Raw genomic sequence first — 26,825 nt, 5'->3', positions numbered from 1 at the left:
ACAAATTGTTGTATGCTCATTAATTTAACAACCTATTCTAGTCTTTTTGCACACTGAGTGTAAGCTGTCATTGTGTGAAATTACATTTATCAGAATTTTGCATCTTCTTTACTCATATACAGCATGAAGGGACCAACTGACTTTTCATTATTTTGCTACAGGACAACTTACAAAATAACTATTTTTATTTTATATGTGAAGAAAGAAACCATAGTGAAAAACAAGCAGCACCGCTTTGGGACATCAATGAGGATACTAGTCAGTTATGTAGTGAATAATCCCAATCGGCCAACGAGAATCCAGTCTCACAGATATTAATAATTCATGCATTCATTTCGGTTAGTTGCTTTTGGATTTTCTCCTCATTCTGATCTTTGAGCTCCTTGGTGTAAAGTACTGCTATAAACCAGATTTCATTCTAAATTGTATCATTGTATTTATATCATTGTATTTATAAAGACAGAATTTAGCCTTATACTCTGCTGTTTTGTCTCATTAAATTATTTTGTGTGTGTTTGTGTAATTGGGTTAAGTTTCTTAATAAAGAGGCAGGCAAGGGTTTATTATTAGTCATTTTCCTGTATCCTCTCACTCTGTATACAAACATCTAAGATCTTTGGTATTTGAAGCACTCATAGTGTTGCCTAGTAACAAGAACATTCAAAGTGGATATGGAGAGTGCACTGAAAAAAATTTCAATAAAAAAAAAACCTTTACAATCTGACAGGATTAGAAGATACAAAACTGTTGTTAACTGTAACCGTAAATACAGTTCAGTACGAAATAACTTCACAGAGATGAATTTCCGCAAAAGCGTATTTATTCAGGCAAAACGAATTAAAACGAATCTGATTAAAAAGCAGCAATATGTGGCCCTTCGATATTGAAGCCGATATAGAACTGCTCAGGAAAACACTAGGTTAGTCACGCCAACAATTTGTACACAAATATTAATTTGCAACTAATTAATTTGGTAAAACATATTCAATATAACAAATCGATACAGAAACAATCAAAACAGGAATACATTACATAAATAGAAATACTCTGCTACATGCAAATGCAAATTGTAGGTTTTCTCCTCGTTGATTGGTTCTGACAAGAAAAATACACAGAAATGACAAAAACAGGCAATAAGGAAGATCATGCATTTGTTCAAGAACAGAAGAAGTCAGGAAGAAATGCATTGGGTTATCTTAAACAACAGTACCTAAAAAAAGTCGGACAAGCTACATACTCGTTTTAAAAGAACACAGATGATATGTGTACCCTTCTGCCATTTAATAATGTGAAGCTTTTGCATCTTCTTTTCATAGTTGAAAATCAATTTCATGATGTTAAACCTACCACAGATTCTCATGCAGGTTGAAACCACCGATCAGTTGTACAACTAATATTGCAATAAAATACAAATGATCATTGATTTGGAAAATAGTTATGAAGGGTGCACTCTTGTTCTGCTATAGTATCGGCGTATCACAACGGAGTACAACAATAAACACTAATACTGTGAAGAATTTAAAACTCATCTGAAACTTTTTTTCTTTTGTTTTTAACTTTTTGTGTGTGTGTGTGTGTGTGTGTTTGTTAAAATACATTTGGCTCGAGGATGAGTACCTCAGTACCAAAATATGCCATCAAAAATACCATCAATCCTCTTCACCTGAAGTGTTCATGTTCCTGTTACATTCTCTAGCAGCTGGAAATCTCAAGACAAAATTATTATTATTATTAGGCTATATTAATACACTTTCTCACTGAAGTTCTGTATAAAATATATATGTTTTTTTTTTTATTCTAAAGATATTTTGAATCAATCTAAGACATTTAAAGTAAGGTTCAGTTCCCTTCATGCTATCAAGTTCCCTGTTTTTATTGGCACATGGGCGTTCTGGGTTAGAAACAGCAGATGCTGTTGGTTTCACCATGCCAGCGGCGAGGCTATTCGGGGGCTTCTGGGGTTTTCTGTTCCTTGCGTCTCACTCAGTGCTCTCTGTTGAATGCAAAATCAGCAAACTCTTACTTCACAACTTTTATAGTAATTACATCTGTGAAAATGGCAGCATTTAAGTAACTCGCCTCAAATTTGGAGATAAATTCAGCGAAGATGCCAAAGAAGGATTCTGTGGTCGTGGCCTTACTGTCTTCTCCAAAGTAGGAGGCCACTTTATGAAACTCATCCATTGCTCTTTGCTGCAAGGAGTCTAGGGACTGCACAGCTGGATGACAGTTTTCCAGAAAGCTCTAATATCAGAGTTAAGGACTGATGCACTGGAACAAAAGTTCAATATGTTCTCACAGGATAGTTGTACTTTTCACTAACAAACTCATTCAGAAAAGGCTGTAGATTGGTGGATACACTCATAACCGATGCGAAGCGATCCTCTGCGGTAGCTGGGATTTTCACACAGGCAGTTCTTATGTCTTGGATGGTGGAGTGAAGGTCACTGAGCTCAGCAGTAATGGTCCTCTGATTGACTGAATTTGCGAGGAAAATACAGGAACAGCAATCATTCATCAATACATTGCATTGACATAGTTGCAAATTTTATGTCTGTGTTTCTATTTAAACAGTAAAAAAAAAAACTATATTAGGAATGACTTTCCAACATTGGTCAAACGTTCTTTTAAAGAAATGTATTCAGCAACGATGCATTCAATTGATCAAATGTGATAGTAATTACATTTATAATGTATAATGTATACTGTATTTTTGATCAACTAAATGCAGACTTGGTGACTTATTTAGAAAACGTGCAAATTCTTACCGACCCCAAACTTCTGAACAGAGGTGTATATACAAATATCTAACAGGAAGTTGTTCTGACTGACACCTTACCTTTGGCAGCTAGTGGCACTGTTATGAGGTCCCTGGCGAAGTCGATGAGTTCTGGGAAGTGTTGGCATAATGATTTGGCAAGAATATGGAGAAACGTCGACTTTCCATCAACTGTTTTTGTTGTGTTCAGCTGAGGAGTATTTGAATCCATTATTAGGACAAACATAAAAAATATGGACGCTTAACATTGGTCACACTTTATTTTAAGGCTATTAACAGACCATTAAGTACGACTTTTGCCTCAATAAACTCCTCATTTGTTGCTTATTAAGAGTTAGTAAGGTCTAGTTAAGTTTAGGTATTGGGTAGGATTAGGGATGTAGAATATGGTCATGCAGTATATGTGCTTTAATAAACAAGCAGTATGTTAATAACAGGCGTGCTAATAAGCAACTAGTTCATAGTGAGAAAGTGTTACCAAAACATTGCAATGTTTTGTCTGTAATTATTGCACACATACCTCAGTAAGAAAATTAATTTTGAATCCTGTTGTTTTATTCGTCTTGGGTTGACCATTATTCAGATAATTTCCCATTGCTAAAACAAACTAAAAACACAAAAAGTAAGAATAATATTTAAATAAAGAGCAAATATGGCTCTGAAAACATCAAGGTTTCTAAAAGATATAACGTTTAGTATTCAGTCCTATCTGCTGAATGAAGTGTTACCTCCAGGATCTTGGCCAACCTCTTGCTGTTTTTAAGCTCTAATGATGCTTTATATATGCATTCATATGCGCCTCTCATTTCTTCGGTTTTCTCCTGCACAGTGGTCTTAAAAAGAAGACTCCTCAGTCTGGTTTTATACTCAGGAACTAGAAGCATCTGTAGAACAAGCCCACAAGAATCCATTAATATTTACATGAATGAGAACAGAACAGCTGGAACTCAACAGTAGGAACTCAACAGCACCTGTCGGACAAACTGGTCAGGCTCGCTAAGTTTGGCCGGGTCCTGGTCGTAATGCTGGAACTGTTTGACCTCCTCGTCATCAGGAGCATAAAGCAACAGTTGTTTAATGTGTGCGGGTTCCAGACGCTCGGTGCTCATGGTCATGAGGATTTCTCGCAGCTCCTTCGGGGACAGCTTCAGATGCGCTATGAGGATAGCTGAACAGGGCAGCCAGATGTGATGAGACATGGATTCTTAACCTTCTCATTGAGAAAATTCCCACACAGTTGCTACAGCAGCAAATACCTACAGCACCTCTTTAACCTACTCCTACACATCTACGTCACACACAAACCTGACTCAACCCAGAGCACTTCAACCCAACCCTACTCATACTCACAGGCGTTGTAGGCCTTTTTATGGGAGAGAATCTCGACCACGTCTTTCTTTTTAAAGTTCTCGGGCAGGAAAGTGGGCTCTGGAAGAGAGACTGACACATTTAATAACAGTGTAAGGATGAGCTCTCCTCGCACCAGTAGTGAAGACAATATACTGTATGAGACTGAAAAGAGGCTGTAAGATGCCAGTAACTGGATGAGAATGATGGGATTGGAGACAGACATACAGTAGCTCTCCATGAGAGATGAGCTGAAAAGTACAAAAATAGACAAGGTAATTGCATTCATTTTTACCATCAAAATGACAAGCTACAAAACGGATGCCACATGTGGATGAAGACAGCAATATACAGACAATGTTGAGATATTGTGTTCCTAAAAAGTCTTTGCCTCCGTCTGAATTTCTAGTGTCATTACATACTTATACAATACATTACCATCAAAAGTTTGGGGTCACATTTTATTTTAAGGTCAAATTCTCGCTATTAACAAACCATTAAATATGACTTTTGCCTCAATTAACTCCTAATTTGCCTTTAAGTTTAGGTATTGGGTAGGATTACGGATGTGGAATATAATCATGCAGAATATGTGCTTTATAAGTATTAATAAACACCAAAGTGTTACCAATTTGTTTTGTTTTTATAAAACAATTATTTTTAGCATTTTTGAATGGTAGTGTAATAGCTAATTTAATTATTATAAAGAAATTAATACTTATTATTAGTGCTGTCAAATAATTAATCGCGATTAATCGCATCCAAAATAAATGTTTTTGTTTACATAATATATGTGTGTGTACTTTGTTTATTTATTATGTATATATAAAGACACACATACAGCATATATTTTGAAAATATTTACATGTATATATTTATATAAATGTAAAGTATATCATATATAAATATTTTTTATATATACACATAACTTAGTTTTCTTAAATATATACATGCATGTGTGTGTATTAACATATACATAATAAATATACACAGTACATACACATACATTATGTAAACAAAAACTTTTATTTTGGATGCGATTAATCCCGATTAATCGTTTGACATCATTACTTATTATACTAATTATTACACTAATATACACTAATTTTCAGCACTAATGCATTAAACAAAATGTGAAAGTAAAGACATGTATAATGTTACAAAGAAATACAAAGAAGCACGACTGTTTTCTACATTGATAATAATACCAAAAAATTATTAGAATGATATCTGAAGGTGTGAAATTTCAACTTGGCCATCATAGGAATAAATAACATTTATTTTTAGCATTTTTGAATGGTAGTGTAATAGCTAATTTAATTATTATTTTTTATAAATATTTAATATAAAACAATTATTTTTAGCATTTTTGAATGGTAGTGTAATAATAAATTTAATTATTATTTTTTATAAATATTTAATTATTTAATTATTTACATAATGCATTCAATTACTACATAATAATTAATTTCTTAAATTCAAAAAAAATAAAAAAAAATCCTTTGCCAGGATCTAAAACACTTCAATACAGGAAGCATTTAAATATATGAAAGATATATGTTGTTGTGTTTTTTGTTCATATAGGGTTTTGATTTTTGAAATTCTTCGTATTTGATGATCTGAAGACATTCAGTGTAAAAACACAGAAAATCAGATGGGGCAAAAACACTCTTTCACAGCACTGTATGAAAAGGGGATGATGATGATATACACATGCAATAATACACTGAAGCAGTTATAACAAAATAGAGAACGTACTGGAATTCCTCTGTGTGCCGAAGTATAGATCCAGATCCAGGTACTTGACCATGTCACTGAGTTTATGATAATCAGGATCATCTCCAAGCTAGAAAACAGGTAATCTGTACTTAATAACATATCACTTCAACATGGTTCTGAGGCGCACTGTGGTTGTTATGTATCACTAACCAACCTGTCCCCAGATAGTTCCTTCAGAGTTCTCCACCTGCTCCCAGCGCAGTCTCTTCACGCTCATGTGGTTGTTGTCAGAGGCTTTCGGGCTGGCTTTTGGCAAAGGTGGAGGATCACAAGGTGGGGGTAAAGGAGGTGGCGGTGGTGGGGGAACCTTGGTTGAGAGCGTACCATCATAGCTTTGTTGGGAAGGCTGGGAATGGAGGCTCTTTTGTTTGGTCAGGTTAGGGGAGGTTCTGGGAGCAGAGGTCTGCTGGCTGTGGTAGATGGACTGGGTGGGATGTCGTAGGTGAGTGTGTTGTGTGGTTGCGTGAGGGGGTTGAGGGGAGGTGCGCGGGGATGACTGTAAGATGGGGTGAGCCTTCGGTTGGTGCAGCTGTAGAATGGGTGGAGCGCTAGGCTGGGGAGAGGAGCGTCGGGGATGGGTGTGCTGGGCCCTGAGCTCCTCACTGGTGGGGAGCACCTTGTGCAACGAGGGGCGGTTATTGAGGAAGGGGCGAGGTGGAGGTGGGGGCGGAGCTATGATGGGGTGGTGCTGGAAGGCTGGGGGAGGCTGGGGCAAGTGCTCTGGGGTGAGGGGATGGGGCGAGGGCGGGTCGGTGAACTGGATGGGAGGTGGCGGAGGCGGAGGACTCTGTGGGGGAGGAGGGATGTGGTCAGAGCCTGAGGAGTAGGAGACTGAGGTGGAGTCATCGCTGCTGCTGTGGTCTTCACTGCTGGCACTGCTTAACTCGTGAGGCAGCATGTTCACTTCCTGCTCATCCTGGAAACTCATCTGCCAGTGTCACAAAAACAATTAAGGCTTAAAAAAACAGCATTGTATGGTACAAAAATGTATATAATGCTCCTACTAAACTAAAATAAACTAAAATTTAAAAAATAAAAAAACAAATAAATAAATAAAATAATAATAATAAAATAAAATAAAATGTGACCTTACATATGAAAAGTGTTTAAAGAATAGACAGATGCAAAATTTCAAATAAATAAATTACATTTAAAGAATGGATAAATGGAAAATAAATAAATAAATAACATAAGAAATGTGACCTTACATTGGACAAGAGATTTGGGGAAAAATAATCAAATCAAATCAAATCTGACCTTACATTGGACAAGAAGTTTGGAAAGTGGATGGAAGAAAAACATAAAATAAAATAAAAATGTGACCTTACATATGAAAAGCATTTAAAGAATGGATAGATGCAAAATATCAAATAAATAAACATACATTAAATGTAAAGAATTGATAGATGGTAAACAAACAAATAAACAAACAACTAACAAAAGAAATGTGACCTTACATTGGACAAGAGGTTTGGAAAATTGATGGAGGATAAAATAAAATAAAATAAAATAAAATAAAATAAAATAAAATAAAATAAAATAAAATAAAATAAAATAAAATAAAGGAAACCCTCCATAAAACAAGTTTTTTGGAGGATGGGTAGAAAAAAATAAAAAATAAAATGATAATTCTTTGTATAATTTATACAAATAAATAACTCTTTATGAATATTTTAATATTACAATTTTGTGATATTTAATTGACCAGGCTATAGTAACGTCTATCTGTATCTGACACAAACCTCCTCATAGTCATTCTCCCCTCCCTTAAAGTCATCCACGATATTGACCCGGTGTCCCAGCTGCTCGCTCAGAGCATCCAGGAATTTGTCGGTGTCTCGGCTGCGAGGTGGACGTGAGAAGGTGAAGAGCTTCCTGCGCTGGGGCAGAGGACTGGGTTCATCAGAAGGCAGAGGGGAGGCAGGGGGGCTGTCTAAACTAACATAAGGATTAGAGTCCACACTGTCTGGAGAAGCAACAGTCTGCTGGTACGGCTCAAACTGAGGGCCAGGAAAGGATTCAGTCCATGAAAGAGAGAGGCCTGACTTACGGTTCCCTGCAAAATGAACAAAATCACGAGGAACATTTAAACTACACAGGAATACTTGTCAGAGATAGTATTGTTCTAAATGTTCTAAAAAGTTTTAAACTGATCAAGATAAAGAACTATAACATGCTAATACATTAAACTAGGGATTTTCAAACTTGTTGATGCCATGGCCATAATTCTAAGGACATAAAAAATAATTTGCTTATATATTGTCATTGCAAAACAAAACCATTACAATATTATTTGTTAAATATTTTAATTGAATTGGAGAGCACACCCACTTTTAAGGTATCATCCAAATCTAAAGAGAAACATTTACAATTAAATTAATTTTTTTGTATAATCATTTGCACAGCAAATATTTATCCAAATCCATTTTTCTGCCAATTTATAATATCCAAATTAGATTCTTGTTAATATCTTACTCTTAAAAGCTATTATCTATAAATAAATGCTGTGTAAAAGCTATGTCAATAAACAAATAAATAAATAGTAATAATAATAATTTAAGTAAAGATAAAAACAGTAATAATGTTAAAGAAATTATGGTAACACTTTACAATAAAGTGTTAGTTAATACTCATTAATGCACTCCCTAACTAACAAAATTACAGTATTTATTAATCTTTTTTTTAATGTTAGTTGATAAATTACATCTAGTTAGTTCAAATTAGCTCAGGTTCATTAACTAATCTTAATAGATTTTTTTAATTCAGATTTTGTTGAAATTAATGTTAACTAAGATTATTAAATGCTTTAGAAGTATTTTTCATTTTTCATGTAATGTAGTTAAGTAATGTTACTAAATGTAACCTTATTATAAAGTGTTACCAAAATTATGTATAAAACAGATTTAATTAATATCTTCAGTTAGTGTGTTAACTTTAAAAGCCCTCCAAAAATATTTTGTAATTCTTTTAACTCTCAAAGAAAAATAAAACCTATTTAACCCCTTGTGGCTAGTTTGAAAACCCCTGTTTTCTATCTTAAATTATTTACATAAGAAAGCACATTTAGTGTAAATTTGTCACACAGGTCCCGCACAGCCATTTTTTTTATTATTATTTTTTTGGAGGCAACATGTGTCAATTGTGGATGTCAGAACAAACTCAGAATACCTGCGTTACTGTGTGTGAAAGACTGAGTGTATGTATTGTTCTCAGCGTGGCCCATGCCGACAGCCCTGGGTGAGGAGTGACTCTGGAGAGACTGGTCGCTCTTCCCCGGAAACATGTTCTCAAGCTCCGTGTACACTCCTGACATCTACGGGTTGGGGCGTGGTTAGATGAGACTATGCATGATTTCATAACAGCCGTGATGACAGTGCAATGAATTGCGGATGAGCAGTAAATGGTACCCACTTGGCTGAGATCTGGGGACTCTGGGAAGGAAGTCCCATCCCCACACTGTCTTTCCTCTGGAGTCACAGGGTCAGTGAATGTTCCTGAGACACAGAGAGAGTGCGGTCCAGAAACAGAGCATGTGCACAGAAAGCTGCTTGCCCTTCAGGAGCTATAAAGAGACTGAGGGCAGTCAGCTTCAGCAGTGGGTTTCGGCGGTAGCTGGCTGAGAGGCGCACAGCGATTGCAAGCAGTCTATAGCTTTAGCCTAATAGATGCTGGTGAATCATAAACATGGCTGAGAACAGTTCTGACTGCTCGTTTACCCCAAAGAGGGACAGAATGGCATGGCTTTCTGAAACAATGTTACGATGGAGCAATGCATAGCATAAACGGTATTCTATATAAACTTATTGACCTATATCAGTTCTACATCATACTATGAGCAGGATCCAAAATGAAGTATGAAGCATCAAATAAGAGTAATAGATTGATTTTATTAAACGGCAAGTAATTAGTATAGGATCCAAAAAAAAAAAGGTTTTTTTAAATGATTTTTTAAAATAAACATCAAGGTATTTTAAATGTTCTTTTGAACTTTCTATTGACCAAAGATTCCTGAAAAAAAGTATAAAAAAATATTCACAAAATATCACAAACATGAATTTAGTTAAGCAACACAAGTCATTTCAACATTGATAATCAAACTATGTTAAAAAAAAATTATATTTGCCATTACAAGAATGATACTGAAGACTATAGACTAATGGTTGTTAAAAATAATATTTGCCATTACAATAATAAATTTAAAAAAAATTACAATATAAATTATCAATTTTAAATTTTTTTTTTTTTTTTTTTGATTATATATATATATATATATATATATATATATATATATATATATTAGCAAAACCCCCAAAACTTTAAAAATAAATGCAAACTTGGTGAGCACGAGACTTTATTTCAAAAATATGAAAACAATCTTAGCAAAACCCCCAAAACTTTAAAATGTATAGTGTATATTTACATTAAGTAAAAATATTATATTATATTATATTATATTATATTATATTATATTATATTAATATATTATATATATATATATATTATATTATATTATATTATATTATATATATTATATTAGTATTATATTATATTATACATTTTCATGTATTTATATGTTCAGTGTGGAAAAAGTTCATTTTGGACCCTGCTTTTTTTTCTAAATCCAAAACACTGATAAGGGAAAATGTCATACCCATTCCCAGGTGAGTGCCGATAATGCAGTCGTCTGAGCTTCTCTCTCTCACAGTGTTTTTGTGAGAGGTACCTGACACTCGCATGGAGCTGCTCCGTCTGTGGCTTTCTGGACCTACCTCTGGTTCTGCGGTAATAAACATGCACAGTCAGAATGCACTCAGGACAGAAAACCCCTGACGTTCACACAGTAAACCCACAGCTAACCTGCACTCTTGTAGCCCAGGAAGCGGGCGATCTTGCTCTTGCAGTGTTCCTGTTCCTCGTAGGTCAGCAGCTGGTAAATGAACTGCCAAATCAGCTGCTTGGCTGGAGTGTCCAGCACAGGAAACACATCTACAATGAGTGTGTCCACATTCCTGTTTACATGCAACAGAGGGAGCCATTTTAGAAATAATTGGGCTGCTCTCTCAGCAAGCAGTTGCACTAGGGAGCGTTATTTATTAAATTTGGAAGAACCCACAGATTGTTCTTGATTGTGAGTATCTATTTGTGCTTGAGGCTGAAGCTATTTTTGAATGCTTTTCATATTTGCCTTGCTGCTGCCAAGTGGCAGCAAATCCCTCGCTGTGGGAACAGTATGCTAGGATATTTGTAATCATATGGCAGGATGGTTACAGTCTAAGTGTTAATTAGCTCTGTTGCCTATAATTGGCTTACACATTTCTAACTTGTATGTTTTTTGTCAAACACTGCATTGGTCACTTAAGTCATGACTATAAAATACAATTATATCTTTAATTAAAAGAAATGCACTTTGGAATAATTACAATGTTTTGATGCTTTTGAAACAAGTCTCTTATGCTCACGAAGGTTGCATTTATCCGATTAAAAAGACAGAAAAATAGTAATATTGTGAAATCTTGTTACAATTTAACATAACCGTTTTCTATTTGAATATATTTTGAAATGTAATTTATTCCTGTGATGGCAAAGCTGAATTTTCAGCAGCCATTACTCCAGTCTTGAGTATCACATCATCCTTCAGAAATTATTCTGATATAGGCTGATTTTGGATCTCAATTATTATTATTGGTACTCAATTATCAACAATGATTCTTATTATTACCAATGGTATTATTATTATTTGCTGCTTAATATTTTTGAGGAAACCATGATCCATTTTTTCAAGATTCTTTGATGATAAGAACAGCATTTATTTGAAAATTATAGAAATTATTTGTAAATGTATAAATGTCTTTACTGTCACTTTTGATCAATTAAATTTTTCCTTGTGGCCTAAAAGTATTGCTTTTTCTTTTTTTCTTTTTATTTACCATAAACTTTTAAATGGCAGTGTATCACTTCTTACAGAAAATATAAAAAAAAAAAAAAAATTAAGCAGCAAAAACTGTTTTCAGCATTGATAATAGAAAGAAATGTGCAGCATATTAGAATGATTTCTGATGGATCATGTAACACTGAAGACTGACGTAATGAATGCTAAAAATTCAGTGATGCCATATATATATATATATATATAGATATATTATATATATAGATATATATATTACATCGAATAAATGCAGCCTTCGTGAGCAAAAGAGCCTTCACCAACATTTAAATTTGTTTTTGTTGTTTTTGTTGTTACAGTTGAAGTTGAGACCCAAACAACTAAGACCCCCAAATCAAATCACTAATTACAAGCATGCTGGGAGCCACACACACAACTCATTTTTGTTTGATAAGACAGTATTTAATCTCAGTACTGCCAACCTCATGTAATATAACACTAAGTCATGTGTCTGCTCCCACTCAGCCATGATGAATTTTGACCAGACCTGTGCTGGAAGAAGGTCTCCAGAGCTTTGCAGATGGTATATCTTTCTTGCAGGGTGAGGAGGTGTTCAAGCTGCTGGCTGAAGGTACGGCCGTGCACGCGGATGCTGGGAGGCAGGATCTCGGCCACCCACTGCAGGGAGCTGAGGGCTGGTGAGCGCGAGCGCGGGATGGTGGGGGTCTCCTCCGGCTCGGAATCCGAGAGCGAATAATCTACGGGACCCTCTTCCACCACTAGAGTGGGCATGGCCCCACTGCCCTGCAGCATGGACACCACCTTCTCATGGGAGCAGTTCCTAAATATTCATAGAATATAATTAATGTGTAATAAAATATACAGTAATATAATATAGGACAAAAAGGACAAAATCAAATTGGATGTTTTCTTAAATAACACTTATAAATAAATGTACAGTTGGTGGGAATTTTTCATTGACATAATTCTATGCTTGTCAGTCCCCCGGAGGCAGTATGAAGTAAATTGCTGTGCTCTTAAGATTAACTACATAGCCAAGAATCAGCTAAATCATGGCCGCAGGAAACTGATTTACATTTAGGCCTAAACAAACAAAATATGAAAGCTAGTGGTTTGTTAAGGAGCAGCAGAATAATATAAATGCATAATATGAATAATGAAACTAAAAATGGCTTGTTTCCAACCCAATTAGCATTTGAACTCATCACCACATTGTCAACTCTTGTAATAATTCAAATCATCATAGAACAGGCACACAAAGTACTAAAAAGTCACTTTTAGGTCTTTCCTAAATAAAACACAAAATAACAAATTAAAAATACATATTAATAAATAAATAAAAAATCTTCCCACCCACTAGCACACTGGCCACAGTAATGTTTAATTTGTGTTCAAGCCAAATCAATTGAAATGATTTAGTTAAAACACTATTTAAATGGCACATTTGAGTTAAATCTATTTGGCAGTAGTCACACTGTACTTCAAAAGTTAAGGTTCAGGAAGATTTTTATTGCTTTTGAAAGAAGTCTGCATTTATTTAATCAAAATACAGGGAAAAAAAACTGTAATAAATTGAAATATTTAAATTAATTAATAATAATATATAATATATTTTAATGTATTTTAAAAAGCCATTTATTCCTGTGACGGTAAAGCTTAATTTTCAGCAGCTATTACTTCAGTCTTTAGTGTCACAGAAACCTTCAGAAAACTTTCTAATATGCTAATTTGGTGCTCAAGAAACAAATTTTTTATTATTGTCAATTTCGAAAACAGTTTTGTTGCTTAATATTTTTGTGAAAACTTTTTCTTTTATGATTCTTTGATGAATAGAAAATATTAAAGAGCAGCATTTAAAAAAAAATAGAAATCTTTTGAATTTAAATTGTGTATTCTTAGACAAGTTGCAACTTTTTGTGCAACTTTTAAAGCATCATCATAGCATAACAAAATTAAACACACCTCATGTCTAGGCCATTGAGGAACAATATGCGGTCTCCTGTTTTAAGGCCACACGCCTCGGCTGGACTACCTGTAATAGGAAAACATGGGTTTGGGACTGAGAATGAAACCTCAGACACTTGCAGTGAATAAGACACCCAAAGCCACAGACAATCTTTCAGTGAACTGTGTTGATGTGTAATATTGCTGTCCTTTGTGATCGGTTGTTAGTAAAACACTACAAGATACCCCGTTGTAGGCCTGAAAGGGAATGTAATATGTTTTTTCATCACGATGCTAGACTCCTACTTGTTTTTCTAAGCAGCCCCACACAGGCGGCTGAGTCAGTGTTAACTAGCATCAGCACAGGCCTGCAGTGGGCGAATATCGTCATACAGACACTCACACACTTACCACCCTCTCTCCACTCAGAACATACAATCATGCAGACTTCAATACAAATGTACCCAAAGCTTGCACATTAGTACAACAGCCCACTCCTTCCTTTTTCACAATGCACCAAAAAAAAAAAAAAAACACTCCATTCCCCTTGAAAACAAACCACTGACCCCAGCTGTGCTTTCCATGTGCCTTTTATTACAGCCGCCTCTGTAGCCTACAGCGAAATGACCCTCAACGTGGCACAAATTCTAACAAAGTAACAAAACACAGCCGTGTCCTGGAAGATGGCGATTTATATAAGGAGAGCATCTTTACTTGATCAATGGCTGGTGGCAAAAATATGACAGTAAAAATTAATTTCTAGTAGTAGATCTGTATGCTAGGTGGCAGGATGTATAATTCTGGGTCAGATCAGAAATGCTCAGAAAAAGAAAAGCCTGAATCACCTGAGAGTCAGTGTTTTTTTCACTTTATGCATTAATAATGAAAGGTTGCAAGTGCTTATGGGTAGACGTCACAATCATTCATACGCACCTGGCATTACTGAGTCGATCCACACAGGAGCGTGACCTCTCAGAGTAAACCCAAAACTCTTCTTCCCCCTATACACACGGATGGTTCTGCGGAGGAAGCAAGAGAGGCATTACTGACTGTACTGACTGACTGTAGGTGTTAAATACTCACACAATACTCAATACTTACATTCAAAATTCAAAATTTAAGAAAATTACAAAAAACTAACTGACACAGTGTAATCTACGCAGCTGCTAAGGCATTCTGAGTGATTTTTTGCATGTTGCTAAAGTGTTCTGTGTGGTTGCTTACTGGCTCATATCAAAGTAGCAGTTGCCATGGTGTTGCATTGCTGTTTCTAGGGTGTTCTTGGTGGTTGCTAGGGCTTTGCTGGGGTGTTCTGGGTGTTTACTTAGTGGCCCAGGTCAAAAAGTTGTCATGGTGTTACTTTGCAATCTGGGTGGTTGCTCCTGCTTTGCTTGGGTGTTCTAGGCAGTTGCTAGTAGGGGTGTAACAGTTCTTGGTAGAAAATTTAACCATACTGTTCTCCACCATACGGTTCGGCACAAACTTTCAAGGAGGTTCAACTTAAATCTGACAATGCATCTATAATATGGTTTGTTAAAAATAACAACACATGTCAGCGCCGATAGCTTTGAGGACAGCATGCCGCCATTGCGCTATGGCTTCCCGAGTTCGAATCCCGACCTTTAGAGACCTTTATCAATCCCTCCCCTATCCCTCTCCCACTTTGCTACCTGTCAGCTCTGATCTGTCCTATCATAATAAAGGCAAAAATGGCACAAATCTTTAAATAATAATAAAGCTAATGCGTGTTTGTCAATGGATATGCATTCTGGCTTCCTAATATATTATAATGACAGCAATGAAAAAAAAATGTGTACAAACCAGTTACACTTTTTCAGTGCGAGTGCCGTATGCTTAAATATGACCAGTCATTTATGCCATCATTACCCGGGTGTTTATAGTACGCATGCGCAGGTGAGACCTGAATGGTCAAGTCAAGTCACCATTATTTATATAGCGTTTATTACAATGCAGATTGTGTCAAAGCAGCTTTACAGTATTAAACAGGGGAATAGTGTGTTGAAGTAGTGTGCCATTCTCCTCTGGCCAGACAAAACCAGCAGTTTAATTCTAGGCTGCAACAAAGTCTGATAGCACATGTTGCTATCTGTTTTTAAACTAAACTCATTTAAGCCTTGCCAGTTTAAATATTAAAGAGCCCGAAGACATGAAGGAGAATTCGCACGCATCCAAAGTGCTTGAACCCACATCTCAGAACGTGCAGATGAGTTTGTTTTCAAGTCTTGTGCTTGAATGGACAAATACACACAAAAATTATCTCAACATGCCCATCTTGGTAAGTATCCTAGCAAACATAGTCGGTTGAACGTACAGTTTCAGTATACTGGATCTGTGCGTTGTCTTAAAGTGACACTCACTGTTCCTGACTGAATAGCTTTTGTAACTTAATAAGGATTAATCTTGAATTTATACTGACAAATATGCAATGTTATTTTACATTTGATTATTCAATTTCTGTACCTAAAACCTAATGTTAGACCTACCTAAAAGTGCTGTTTATTGTACACTGTTGTATTTATTTGTACTGTGGCTTGTATTTAAATTTTTTGTTTTTCTTTTATTTACTTTTGTTTGACAGTATAGTGCTCTTCCCTAAACATTGCACATACCGAACCACACCAAAACCGTGACTCTAAAACTGTGACACAAATCAAACCATGATTAACTTGATCCGTTACACCCCTAGTGGTTATCTACTGGCCCGGGTCAAAACAGTTGTCATTGTTAAATTCAATTCAATTCAAGTTTATTTGTATAGCGCTTTTTACGATACAAATCATTGCAAAGCAACTTTACAGAAAATTAAGTTTCTACAATATTTAGTAGTAGCTTATCAGTGATGACTGTCAGTTTATGTGCATACGACAGAAATGTTCAGAAAAATCAATAAAAGATGTAAACAAACAGACGATTAACACTATTAACAGCAATTAAGCAATCAAACTTATAGCAAATTGTGTTGCTTTGCTAATTCTAGGGTGTTCTGTGTGGTTGTTTACTGGCTTAAGTCAAAAGAGCAGTTGTTATGGTGAACTAAATGGTTGTTAGGGTGTTGCTAACGTGTCATGGTTGGTTGCTACTGGCCCAAGTCTCTGATATATTCATGTCCTTTGAAATGGCCAACCTATTCCTTCCAATAAGTCTTTATGGGATATTTCAAGAGTTTTATAATGCACCAGTCAAACAATATGCAAAATAATAGTACACATCTCCTCAATGAGTAAAATATTAACCAATATGTTTACACTATATGACCAATGCATTTCAAAGGCCGAACATACGAATATTAATTTATCCCAACTTATGATTCATCCTAAACCAAACAGACAAATATACTGAAGCACCACTCGAAGAGCTATTTAAGAAGGAGATTTAAGATTTCCCTGCTTCTTTGAGAAAACCTATGACATATCATTAGTGTATAGCTAGCCTTAGTGGTTGCTGTGGCAACACCTCAAGGCCACACTGGAACCGCTGAGTAAACAGAGACAAGGGAAAGCAGTAGAAACATTCGCTTCTTGTCGCAGTGCCATTTTATATAAGATGGGCCACCAGAACCAAACAGTGATGGCGGATTAGAAAGGGGATGACAGATAAACAAAGACATAAGAACTCTGAATAGAGATTACATAAGGACTGAGCCAAGGAAGCATTATTTATTGAAGAGCAGCAGGTTATGAGACGAGGGATACGGTCTACAGGGTATCAGCACATCATATCAACTCTTACTGTAGTATTTAATAACCTAAACACTCTGTGTGATACTTCTCTGTTAATATTTTAGATATCATCTTCAGTTCACAAATAAAGAATATTGACAGATTGTAATGACTTCATATAGAAAGCAGTATTATTTTAAACCAGACGACAAAAGGATCTGCTTCTGTTCTAGCTCAAATTTCAATAAAAAGCTTCATGGCTTGAATATGATATGATGGCAATCTTCCTTTTAGGTTGTGATTTTAATGATTAAAATAGTGTGATAAGCTGATTATATATCCCGAATTTTAAAACAACCAATTAGTAGATCACAATATGAAAAAATGCTTGTGATATGGCCAGTACATGCATGTGTGTGTGTGTGTGTGTGTAAGTAGGGAAAGCATGAGGCACAGAAACAAACACAACTCTCACCCACCCACACACAAAGTATCCCACATATCACACAGTGTTCTAAGCATTTGAGGAGGCTCCCTGCCGTGTTTTGGGATAAAACTGTCCTTTCAAACCAGTATGAAGGATTAAAACGCTCATTTTATCAGAAATAACAGGACATGGAAAAGGAACACCTATGAAAGAGGTGTGCGATACGTACCTCTGGTTAGCTCCAGTGACATAGTGCCTGGGAATCATGGTGGTGCTCTTCCTAAGGCCACGCTCAGGTTGGGACGGGTCATCGCCGGTATCTCTTGGCACAGAACTGGCTCGTTTCGAGCCTTGCGTGCGCTCATGGTGGTCTTGACTTCGGCTTCGGCGGAGCCTGTTTTGGGGGTCGCCAAGGCTCTTGCTACGGCACATGCGGTTGAGGAGACTCTGAGAAACGGCCTCGTCAAAACGCTGCCGATGCTTCTTGGGAATGAAGATCCTGGCAAACATGGTCACAGCAAGGCAACAGAGAAAAAAGGTCTAAATCAGCAACAAGGAGCCATTATTATAAAGACGTTTTAAAGGTTGCTAGTTCAGCTCAGCCAGTCAGTTTTCCCATCTAATGGTTTCTATCACGACCCAAAGTGAAGGAGCTTCAGATCTGAGTCCACTGTGCTCATTCAGGATCACTGTGACACTTCAAAATCAATGAAAACAGGAAAGGATGGCAGAGATAAAAATAAAAAAAAAACTCAAAGAGAGCCAAGTAATGAAGGCAATCCTGATATTTCATGGAAGCTGTGAGGAACTCGAACATGTAGCAGCCTCTCTGAGTGCTGTCTTCATCTGAAAATCCCACTCCAGAAGCTCTGGTACAGATACCAGAATACAGCAATAGCAAAGGTGTGGGAGTACATCACACTACCGCCTCTCTCTCTCTCTCTCTCTCTCTCTCTCTCTCTCTCTCTCTTTCACTCGCTGTCTCCCTCTCTCTCTTTCCTCATTCTCTTTTTGCTGTTCCTGATGTTCCATGCTCTCTGGGAACAACATCAAATCTCATATGCAAGAGAGCAAATTCAAAACTCATAGCATGACATTTGAAATATAATTGAAAAGATTCAGCGCACACTGAATTCAGTGAGATTTGAAGTGGGAAAAATGGCTAGACAAAAACGTTTGAGAAAAACATTTGGCAGAGAGGAGAAAAATTAAATTTTAACTCTGATAGCTTCACCTTTATGGGATTCTGAATAAAAATAAGGCCACGTTTGTCACATTTATGCAATGTTGGTGGATATGGAAAAGCCTGTTATGCCACCCACCAGGGAACCAGAAAAAGACCCCAAGTAAAAAAACCTCAGCAAATGTAACCTCAGTAACCTCGACAAGTGTAACGTCAATGCAATTCTGTCTGCTTTGTTCTCTGAAGGTGATGTACTGACATTAGCATTTAAAATAATTCCATGTGTTTCTCAAACAAAAAGCACATTCATTTTCTGAGTCACGGCATTAATTCTCCTGATATTTGTAATTCTCTTATTGTCACTGACAGACTGTAATCAGGCTAAAGGATTATGAACACAAACTGAATGTAACTAATTTTCTTTTCCATAGATCAGACATTATTTTAATACTAAACATATCAGAGTTAGGCACAGAAAGGGGACTATCTATAGTGCTTTTTTGTCATCATTTACAAACACAGACATTTTTAAATATAAAGGTTTGGAAAGACAAGAGGCAGCATAAACATTTTTGGGTGAACCATTCCTTTAAGAAAAACATATACTTTTGTTTTCTTGATTTCAGTCTCTATCATTCTGAAGGACACAGACACCATGCACACAGATACTTTATAATCGTAACCTGGAAATATGATATAAAATTATACAGTTTCAAAATATCATTTTTCTCACCCCATTGCCTGGATGACAGTATTGCCAAAACCACACCATTAGACAATTCTAGAGTGCAGAGTTGCCTCAGGTTCACATTATTATGGAGGCACAGAGAGAGAGAGAGAGTGACTTAACTGAGTGGCCAAACGCTGCATTAATGGCAGCAGTTCCAGACAGCAGACAAGAATAAAATTAAGAATTAAGCACCCTAAGAGGCCACTAGAGTACAAACCTTAGCTTACTGAAGCACTACTGCCAGTATTATAATGACAGCATACTGTACACCACATCACATTAACATTTATTGTGCTTTTCAGAAAATGTGGATGGAACTACCATTGCCAGACTATATTTGCATTTGTAATGTGAAATTCATTTGAGGAGGTCAGATGGTACCATGCTTTGCCTATTTGTTTTTGAGAAAAAAAAAAAACACTTGGATGGGAAATTTTGAGGAAAGGTTCATATGAGTTGCTCTGTTTTGATATTTTAATTACACACTTTGATGGCACCATTGCAAAACACAATGATGTTTTTATTAATTACTTTTTTAGTTCACCATAATATTTAATTCAAAATTATTTATATAGCTGTTTATTTGTGGACAGAATAAAAGGGGAAAATATGAATCACCAAACTAGTGCAGATAAACCAAAAAAAAAAAAATATAAAAAAGCCATGGAATCTAACATTCAAAAGCTTACGATCAGTAAGTTTTATTATTATTATTATTATTATTAAAATAACTTAATTGATTGTTTAACTGAAGGATCATGTGAAAACTAGATTAATGCTGCTGAAAATTCAGCTTGGCCATCACAGGAATAATTTACATTTTAAAATGGTTTAATTATTTTTTATTAGTTATTTGAAATTGTAATAATATTTCACGATAATAGTGGTTTTACTTTATTTTTGAGAAATAAATGCAACCTTGGTGAGCATATAAGCCAGTTTATTCGAAAACATTTCAAAAATCCTGCTGACCCCCAAAATTGTGAACAGTTGTTCATCTCTAAAATATCACTGTATAACTGACACAACATGCCTGTTTTAGCAGCAACAGAACACAAACAGTCTGCTCACAAACCTTTCATACATGACAAGTTAAAATCTTCGACATGCTAAACAATCTTATAACAGAGACAAAATGAATCAACAAATCAAATCACAATGATTTTCTTAGTTAAATACTGTAAATTGAAGAGACATATTCCACAATTAATAATATTAAAGTTTACCCAAAGCAACTCATCTTTTAGTTTATCATGACTCAGAACAGAAGAAAGTGAAGTGGCTACTTAAGAGATATATTCAGAAAAATGAGTGTCACTTTAACCCAGAGGGACGTAATTTACATTAACATTTACATTTACATTTAGTCATTTTTCAGACCAAACTAGTGAATTTAACAGCCTCTGAGCCATCAAGAGCCATTGACTACAATTGTCTAGAGACTGCTGCCTCTCACACTGACCTGCAGAAGATCAGCCGTGAATAATGAGCAGAAAATCCATGAGATTCACAAAGAGAGAAAGAGTGAGATTAAGTGTTGGCAGAAACTGAGACAAGTACCTAATATAGTGAGACTGATTCATATATATATATATATATATATATATATATATATATATATATATAGTGAAAATTAAATGAGACCAGTGATATTATTTTACCAATTCATATGTTTAATTGGGCAGGACAGGTTATATGATACAAGCTACTGTATGCTGTAAATATGTTATCTGTTGTGTGTATATATATATATATATATATATATATGTGTGTGTATGTGTGTGTATGTGTGTGTGTAAATGTACATGAAAAATGCATTAGGCTTACACTACCATTCAAATGTTTGAAGAAATAAATAAATTAAAAAAAACTTTGAATCGGTATGAATGCACTAAATTGATCAAAAGTGACAGTAAAACCATTTAAATCTTACAAAAAATTTCTAAAATGTCTCATATAAATGCTTTAAATATTCTTTTGAATTTTCTATTTATCAAAGAATTCTAAAACAAAATGTATCAGATTTCACAGAAGCATTTAGCAGCAAAACTGTTTTCAATGTTGATAGAAAAGTTAGCACCAAACCTGCATATTAGAATGATTTCAGAAGGATCATGGGACACTGACACTGAAATTCTGTTTTACCATCACGGGAATAAAATACATTTTAAAATATATTCAAAAATAAAACAGTTATTTGAAATTATAATAATATTTCACAAGATTATGATTTTAAGTGCTACTTTGGCGAGCATTAGAAACTTCAAAAAACATTTAAAAAAATCCTAAACATTAAAAATTAAAAAAATTAAAAAAATCCTCTCTTCAAAGCATTCAGATCCTTGTTGAATAATGAATAAGAACAACAAGCTTGTGATTACTTCTTTAAGATGGCAAACTAAACAGTCACACCTTAAACTGAACAGCCATGGCTTGCCATGTAACCTAAATAATGTCTTTCTAGAAATGATGATGATTGTGCCCAGATACGTCTTTAGTGCCAACTAAAAGAGCATATCTCAACTGAATTGGAAACTGGCTAATCTCCCAGTAGGCCAATGCAAACTAAATCTACCCAGACTGGCTCAAAATCTGTCCTAGATAATATCCAAATGTACTAGATCAAAAAAGATTAACTATACTAAGTACCAACAGTTCAATATGGTTAATTTCCTTCTACAAGTTCCATGTGTCATATATTCTAGTTCAACTACAGCATATTTAGGATTACAAAGTACATCCGAAGGAACTCAGGATCCCCACACAGCTGAACACATGGTGACATCCCCATTCACCACCCTTCACCAGATATCTCTCTAAAGAGGATTATACAGTGACAAAGGTTATTATCTCATAATACAAAGGAACAACACCTACTGCGCTGAGGGAATAGCTTGTCTCCATTTAGCAAACACAATACTAAACACTATATATAACCTTAATGGTGTTCTTTCTCTGTTAAATTGAGGAAAGCTGTCTTGCAAAATGCACCCGAGGTGAACATGTAACATACAGTATATTTCTCTTGCACATCGAACACCTTCACTAGACAGAATCTATTATACCAATATTTGGCAATACCATACACTACTATTTACTATAAAGTTTGTGGTTTGGATTTTTTTTTGATCACACTTTTTTTTAAAGGTCCAATTCTCGTCATTAACAAACCATTAACTATGATTTTAGCCTCAATAAACTAACAATATTTCATATCAAAATAATATTTCACAATATTAGGGTTTTTTTTATCATATTTTGATCACATAAATGCAGCCTTTGACTTCTGAACCCAAACTTTTGAACATAAGTGTGCATTATAGTATATTAAACACCTCGCTTGTTTTTCCACATAAACTGTCCGACTAAGCATCATGTGCCAAACAGCTTGACAGTGCCCAAAGAGAAGCAGACAAAAGGATCAACACTAAAATTCTCTTTCCAGTGTCATCTTATGTTATTGACCCAGTTGGCATTAAGGCATAGGCTGGACTGGAAAAGGAATTTCACTATTAACTGTGCCAGTGCACATCTGAGGGATTGAAAATGATCAGTTTACATGGCAGCACCAGATTGAGACACATCTATCAGTGGCCTTATTAGGTCATACCAGTTTATACTGAAAGCCACGCTGCTTAATTCTATAGCAAACACAGAGAAATTAAAGTGTGCAAATATGTGAATCATATGTGCATCATAAATAATAAAAACAGCAAAGAATGTACTGAAGTTCTATTCTTATATTTAGCAAAACCTACATTAAACTGATGCCCTCTGGTGGCCTTCAAACTGTTCTGCACGGCTAAAAACAGTACAGTAGCAGAAAACATCTGGGTCAGAGTGGCCCTGAGAAGGAGGTTAAAAATTAATGAGCTGTAGGTGGCAGATGGGGTTGTCATGGTACCTGATGTGTGAGATGAGCTGTTGCTGCTCTTCAGTTGTCAAGATGTCAGGAAGAACGGAAGCAAGCCAGTCTACCTTCCTCTCCGCAGCAAACTGTTTCAGTACAGCAAACAGTTTCTCTTTCACCTCTGGTTCATTCCTCAAAATCTCCTCAACCTGAAACAGGAATGATTCTGATTTGGCACCCTTTTTCATCATATAAATTCAAAAAGCATAATATTGTCAGATAAACTCACCCTCTTATTGAACTCCAGAGCCTTGTGTTTGCGGTCTTGACGCATGCCATCTGTGTCTTTCTGAGAGTCCTCTAGACTCCCACTGCTGCGTTTCTGGCGACTGCCCATGCACAGCACCCCAAGCCGCAGCGTGCGGCCCTGAGACGCCTTTATCAAAGCGGCTGCCATCTCATGGTGCTTCACTGGGATCCCATTCACCTCCATGACATAATCTCCAGCTCTGAGACCACTACGACCTGCTGGGGAGCAGGGGGAGCAGTCCTCCACGAGCAGGGGGCAGTCTCCCACGATAGTGAAACCAAAGCGACCATCAGGGCCTGGAGTGATATCCATCTGCAGGTGGGGCATAAAATGCAAGAGACTGTAAATATTGTAATGGACAGAACTGAATGAATAGTTCTTATTAATGTTGGGTTTTGAAAAACTTTTATAAATAGATTTTGATATATCTTTCAAGGGAAGTATTGGTACATTTTCAAGAGAATGATTTTTTTATTTATATATTTTTATCTTGAATTATTAATTCATGAATAATATTTAGATTTTTGCAGAATCAGACATCATGACATTTTACAGCCTAAATTAAACTTGTCTTGTCAAAAAAATTAACAAATATATATATATATGTGTGTGTGTGTGTGTGTGTGTGTGTGTGTGTGTGAATTGTTTTTCAAGAATTTCATTATTTCAATGAAATAAAATAAATGTAATAATAAAATAAACATTTTTGTTAAATTTAAAAATAAATTTTATATCAAAGTTTTCATTTGTGTAATTAAATCAATGTATGTATAAATTGTATATTATAGTTTGTATTGACATTTTTGTTTTTGTTTAAATTAGCTTTTATTTCTAAGGTTTCATTTTAATTGTAGGTAAATTTTTAGTAAGTTTGTTTTGTGATTTTGTCATTTCTATTAGATGTTTTAAAGTTTTTAGTTCAGTTCAGTTGTGCATTTCATTTATTTCCAGTTTGTAATTTCAGTGCTTTGACTTTCCAAAGCAATTTCTCATTTTCGTTTTGTTTAAATTTTTCATCTAATATTTGTATTTCATGTAATTTTATTCAGTTTTCATCCAGTTTTATTTTAATTAATCAAAATATTAGTTAAGGATAATAACCCTGATGTTACAATCAATAAATGAATACATTCAGAAAAGAAAAAAAAAAGTCATGTCTTTGACCCACCTGCTGGATGCGTGAAACTACTCCAATACTGGGCGGGATGTTTCGTTGTGATTGGGCAAGGGCAATGACCTCTTGAGCACTAAGACTGGAAACGTTCTGGCCCTCAATCTCCAAGACCTGGTCTCCAGGTTGCAATCCTGACAGATGAGCACTGCTTCCCTCCTCCACAGTCAGGATGTAGCTGGGCCCATTCCCCCCTATCTGAAAGCCAAACTCCTCTGGCCAGCCCTGGTTGGACGCTGGCATGGTGAGGACTGTAAGAAAGATGGCAAATAAGAGGATATGTGAGCAGCTAGGCTCAAATATTTAATCAGCCTGTTGTAAACAAGACCTACATACACACAGCAAAATGATCAAGCCTCCAGAGAAAAATGGAATTTCCTGGACATCACATGCTCACAACAGACACTAAAATATATCAAGCACCTAAAATATATACACCTAGATGCTCAAATATGTCAAGTGAAGTCAGTTGACAAGACACAGTAATGCAGTCACATAAAGAGAGCCATACAACCTTCACTAAATACAGAGTCTCAGCTGACACATTAGACCTCCCAGTAACATTGACCTCATTGAAAAAGGAACAGAGGCTCCCAAATCATCCGATATCAGAGCAAAGATGTGCCTGAATACAGCATCAGCAACATGAGACTCACGTTTGTAGCACAGCAAGTCCTTTCTAGTAAAACCAGAACATTCACACATCAACATTCCCAATTAAATGTCTGGTAAAATATTGTGTTTGTGGGCAGGTCCATGAAAGCCTAAGCCTGTAGTTTGACAGAAGGTCATTCATCAAAACATTAGCCTCCATGCACACCTAAACTGACTTTAAATGTGCTGCTGAAAGTCATCATCATCATCATCATCCTACAAACACAAACTTCTTGAACACTAAACACTTACAAAAATCTTTGGGCGGATATCGAGGACCCGGCTTGTTCTGCCGTAAGGAGTATCTCCCTTTCTTATTCTGGAGGAATTTCTTCATTTTGTCGTAATTCAACAGGTATCAAAAATTCGGAGAGCAAAACGCCTGGTCCACGTCTTCCATGAGATCCTCTTACTGCACCGCACCAAGCTTCAGGGGAAACGCCTTTCGAATGCCCCCCATCGTCATGTGGCATGCAGAGCACTGCCACTTAAAAAAAGAATGACACTGCATCGAGTGCCAGAGTGATGTTGTCGATGAGTTGACTCTGCATCTCTGGCGAGTCTTGCTAGTTCTGCCTGCAGAGCTCAAATCAAGAAACTGGGACACCTAGCACAGATCCTTGATGATTCTCTCTCCAAAAAGGGTAAAGTGAGGCCCCATTTCTCTATAAATACCTCCTTCCCATACTCTCTCTTCGAGCTGTCTCTCCAAGGGACAAAAAGTAGCCCAGTATCAGCTTGGGGATCTGTCAGGACGATGGTGGATAATTAGAACGTCTGAATGCACTGAAGAGCGCAGTCACACATCTTTGAACAGGAGCAGTGCTATTAAAGCTCTTGCTCTGGATTAGACAGATTAAATGCTGCATCTCGAGATCTCTCGTGCCACATGGCAGGACACATGCTGTCATGCATCCAGGGGGAATTTGGGAGGAAGGATTGATTTACTGAGTGAGCTGACATGCAGCTCAGGTGCAAACAGGAGCTTCGAAAGCATTTTTTTTTTCTGGAGTATAATAAATATGAACAAGCCACAGTATAAACACGTGACAAAGTGTAGCACAGT

General features: G+C 36.0%; 1 protein-coding gene across 3 annotated transcripts; it reads right to left on the bottom strand.

The window, feature by feature from the left end:
- Window positions 1-802: 802 nt before the first annotated feature.
- Window positions 803-26,575, bottom strand: LOC109107301 (delphilin-like). Of its 3 annotated transcripts, none has more exons than XM_042735326.1 (23): window positions 26,012-26,575; window positions 25,103-25,356; window positions 23,914-24,246; window positions 23,679-23,833; window positions 18,091-18,360; window positions 14,688-14,773; window positions 13,773-13,842; window positions 12,337-12,630; window positions 10,763-10,914; window positions 10,557-10,682; window positions 9,317-9,399; window positions 9,074-9,218; window positions 7,648-7,961; window positions 6,060-6,833; window positions 5,885-5,972; window positions 4,130-4,207; window positions 3,751-3,947; window positions 3,508-3,663; window positions 3,300-3,386; window positions 2,840-2,969; window positions 2,360-2,478; window positions 2,080-2,244; window positions 803-1,993 (listed from the first exon to the last, which is right to left on the bottom strand). In XM_042735326.1, the coding sequence occupies exons 1-23, from the start codon at window positions 26,094-26,096 to the stop codon at window positions 1,922-1,924; spliced, it is 4,233 nt and encodes a 1,410-aa protein (XP_042591260.1). In that variant the 5' UTR covers window positions 26,097-26,575; the 3' UTR covers window positions 803-1,921. The 3 variants fall into 3 exon arrangements, with proteins under 3 accessions (XP_042591260.1, XP_042591259.1, XP_042591261.1); XM_042735325.1 differs by having other exon boundaries at window positions 4,130-4,219; window positions 26,012-26,574; XM_042735327.1 differs by lacking the exons at window positions 9,074-9,218; window positions 9,317-9,399 and having other exon boundaries at window positions 4,130-4,219.
- Window positions 26,576-26,825: the final 250 nt, after the last annotated feature.

The sequence above is a fragment of the Cyprinus carpio genome, chromosome B12, assembly GCF_018340385.1.
Source record: "Cyprinus carpio isolate SPL01 chromosome B12, ASM1834038v1, whole genome shotgun sequence".
NCBI classification, from domain to species: Eukaryota; Metazoa; Chordata; class Actinopteri; order Cypriniformes; family Cyprinidae; genus Cyprinus; species Cyprinus carpio.
The sequence above is the reverse complement of the archived record's forward strand: the minus strand, read 5'-3'. Positions and strand labels throughout refer to the sequence as shown.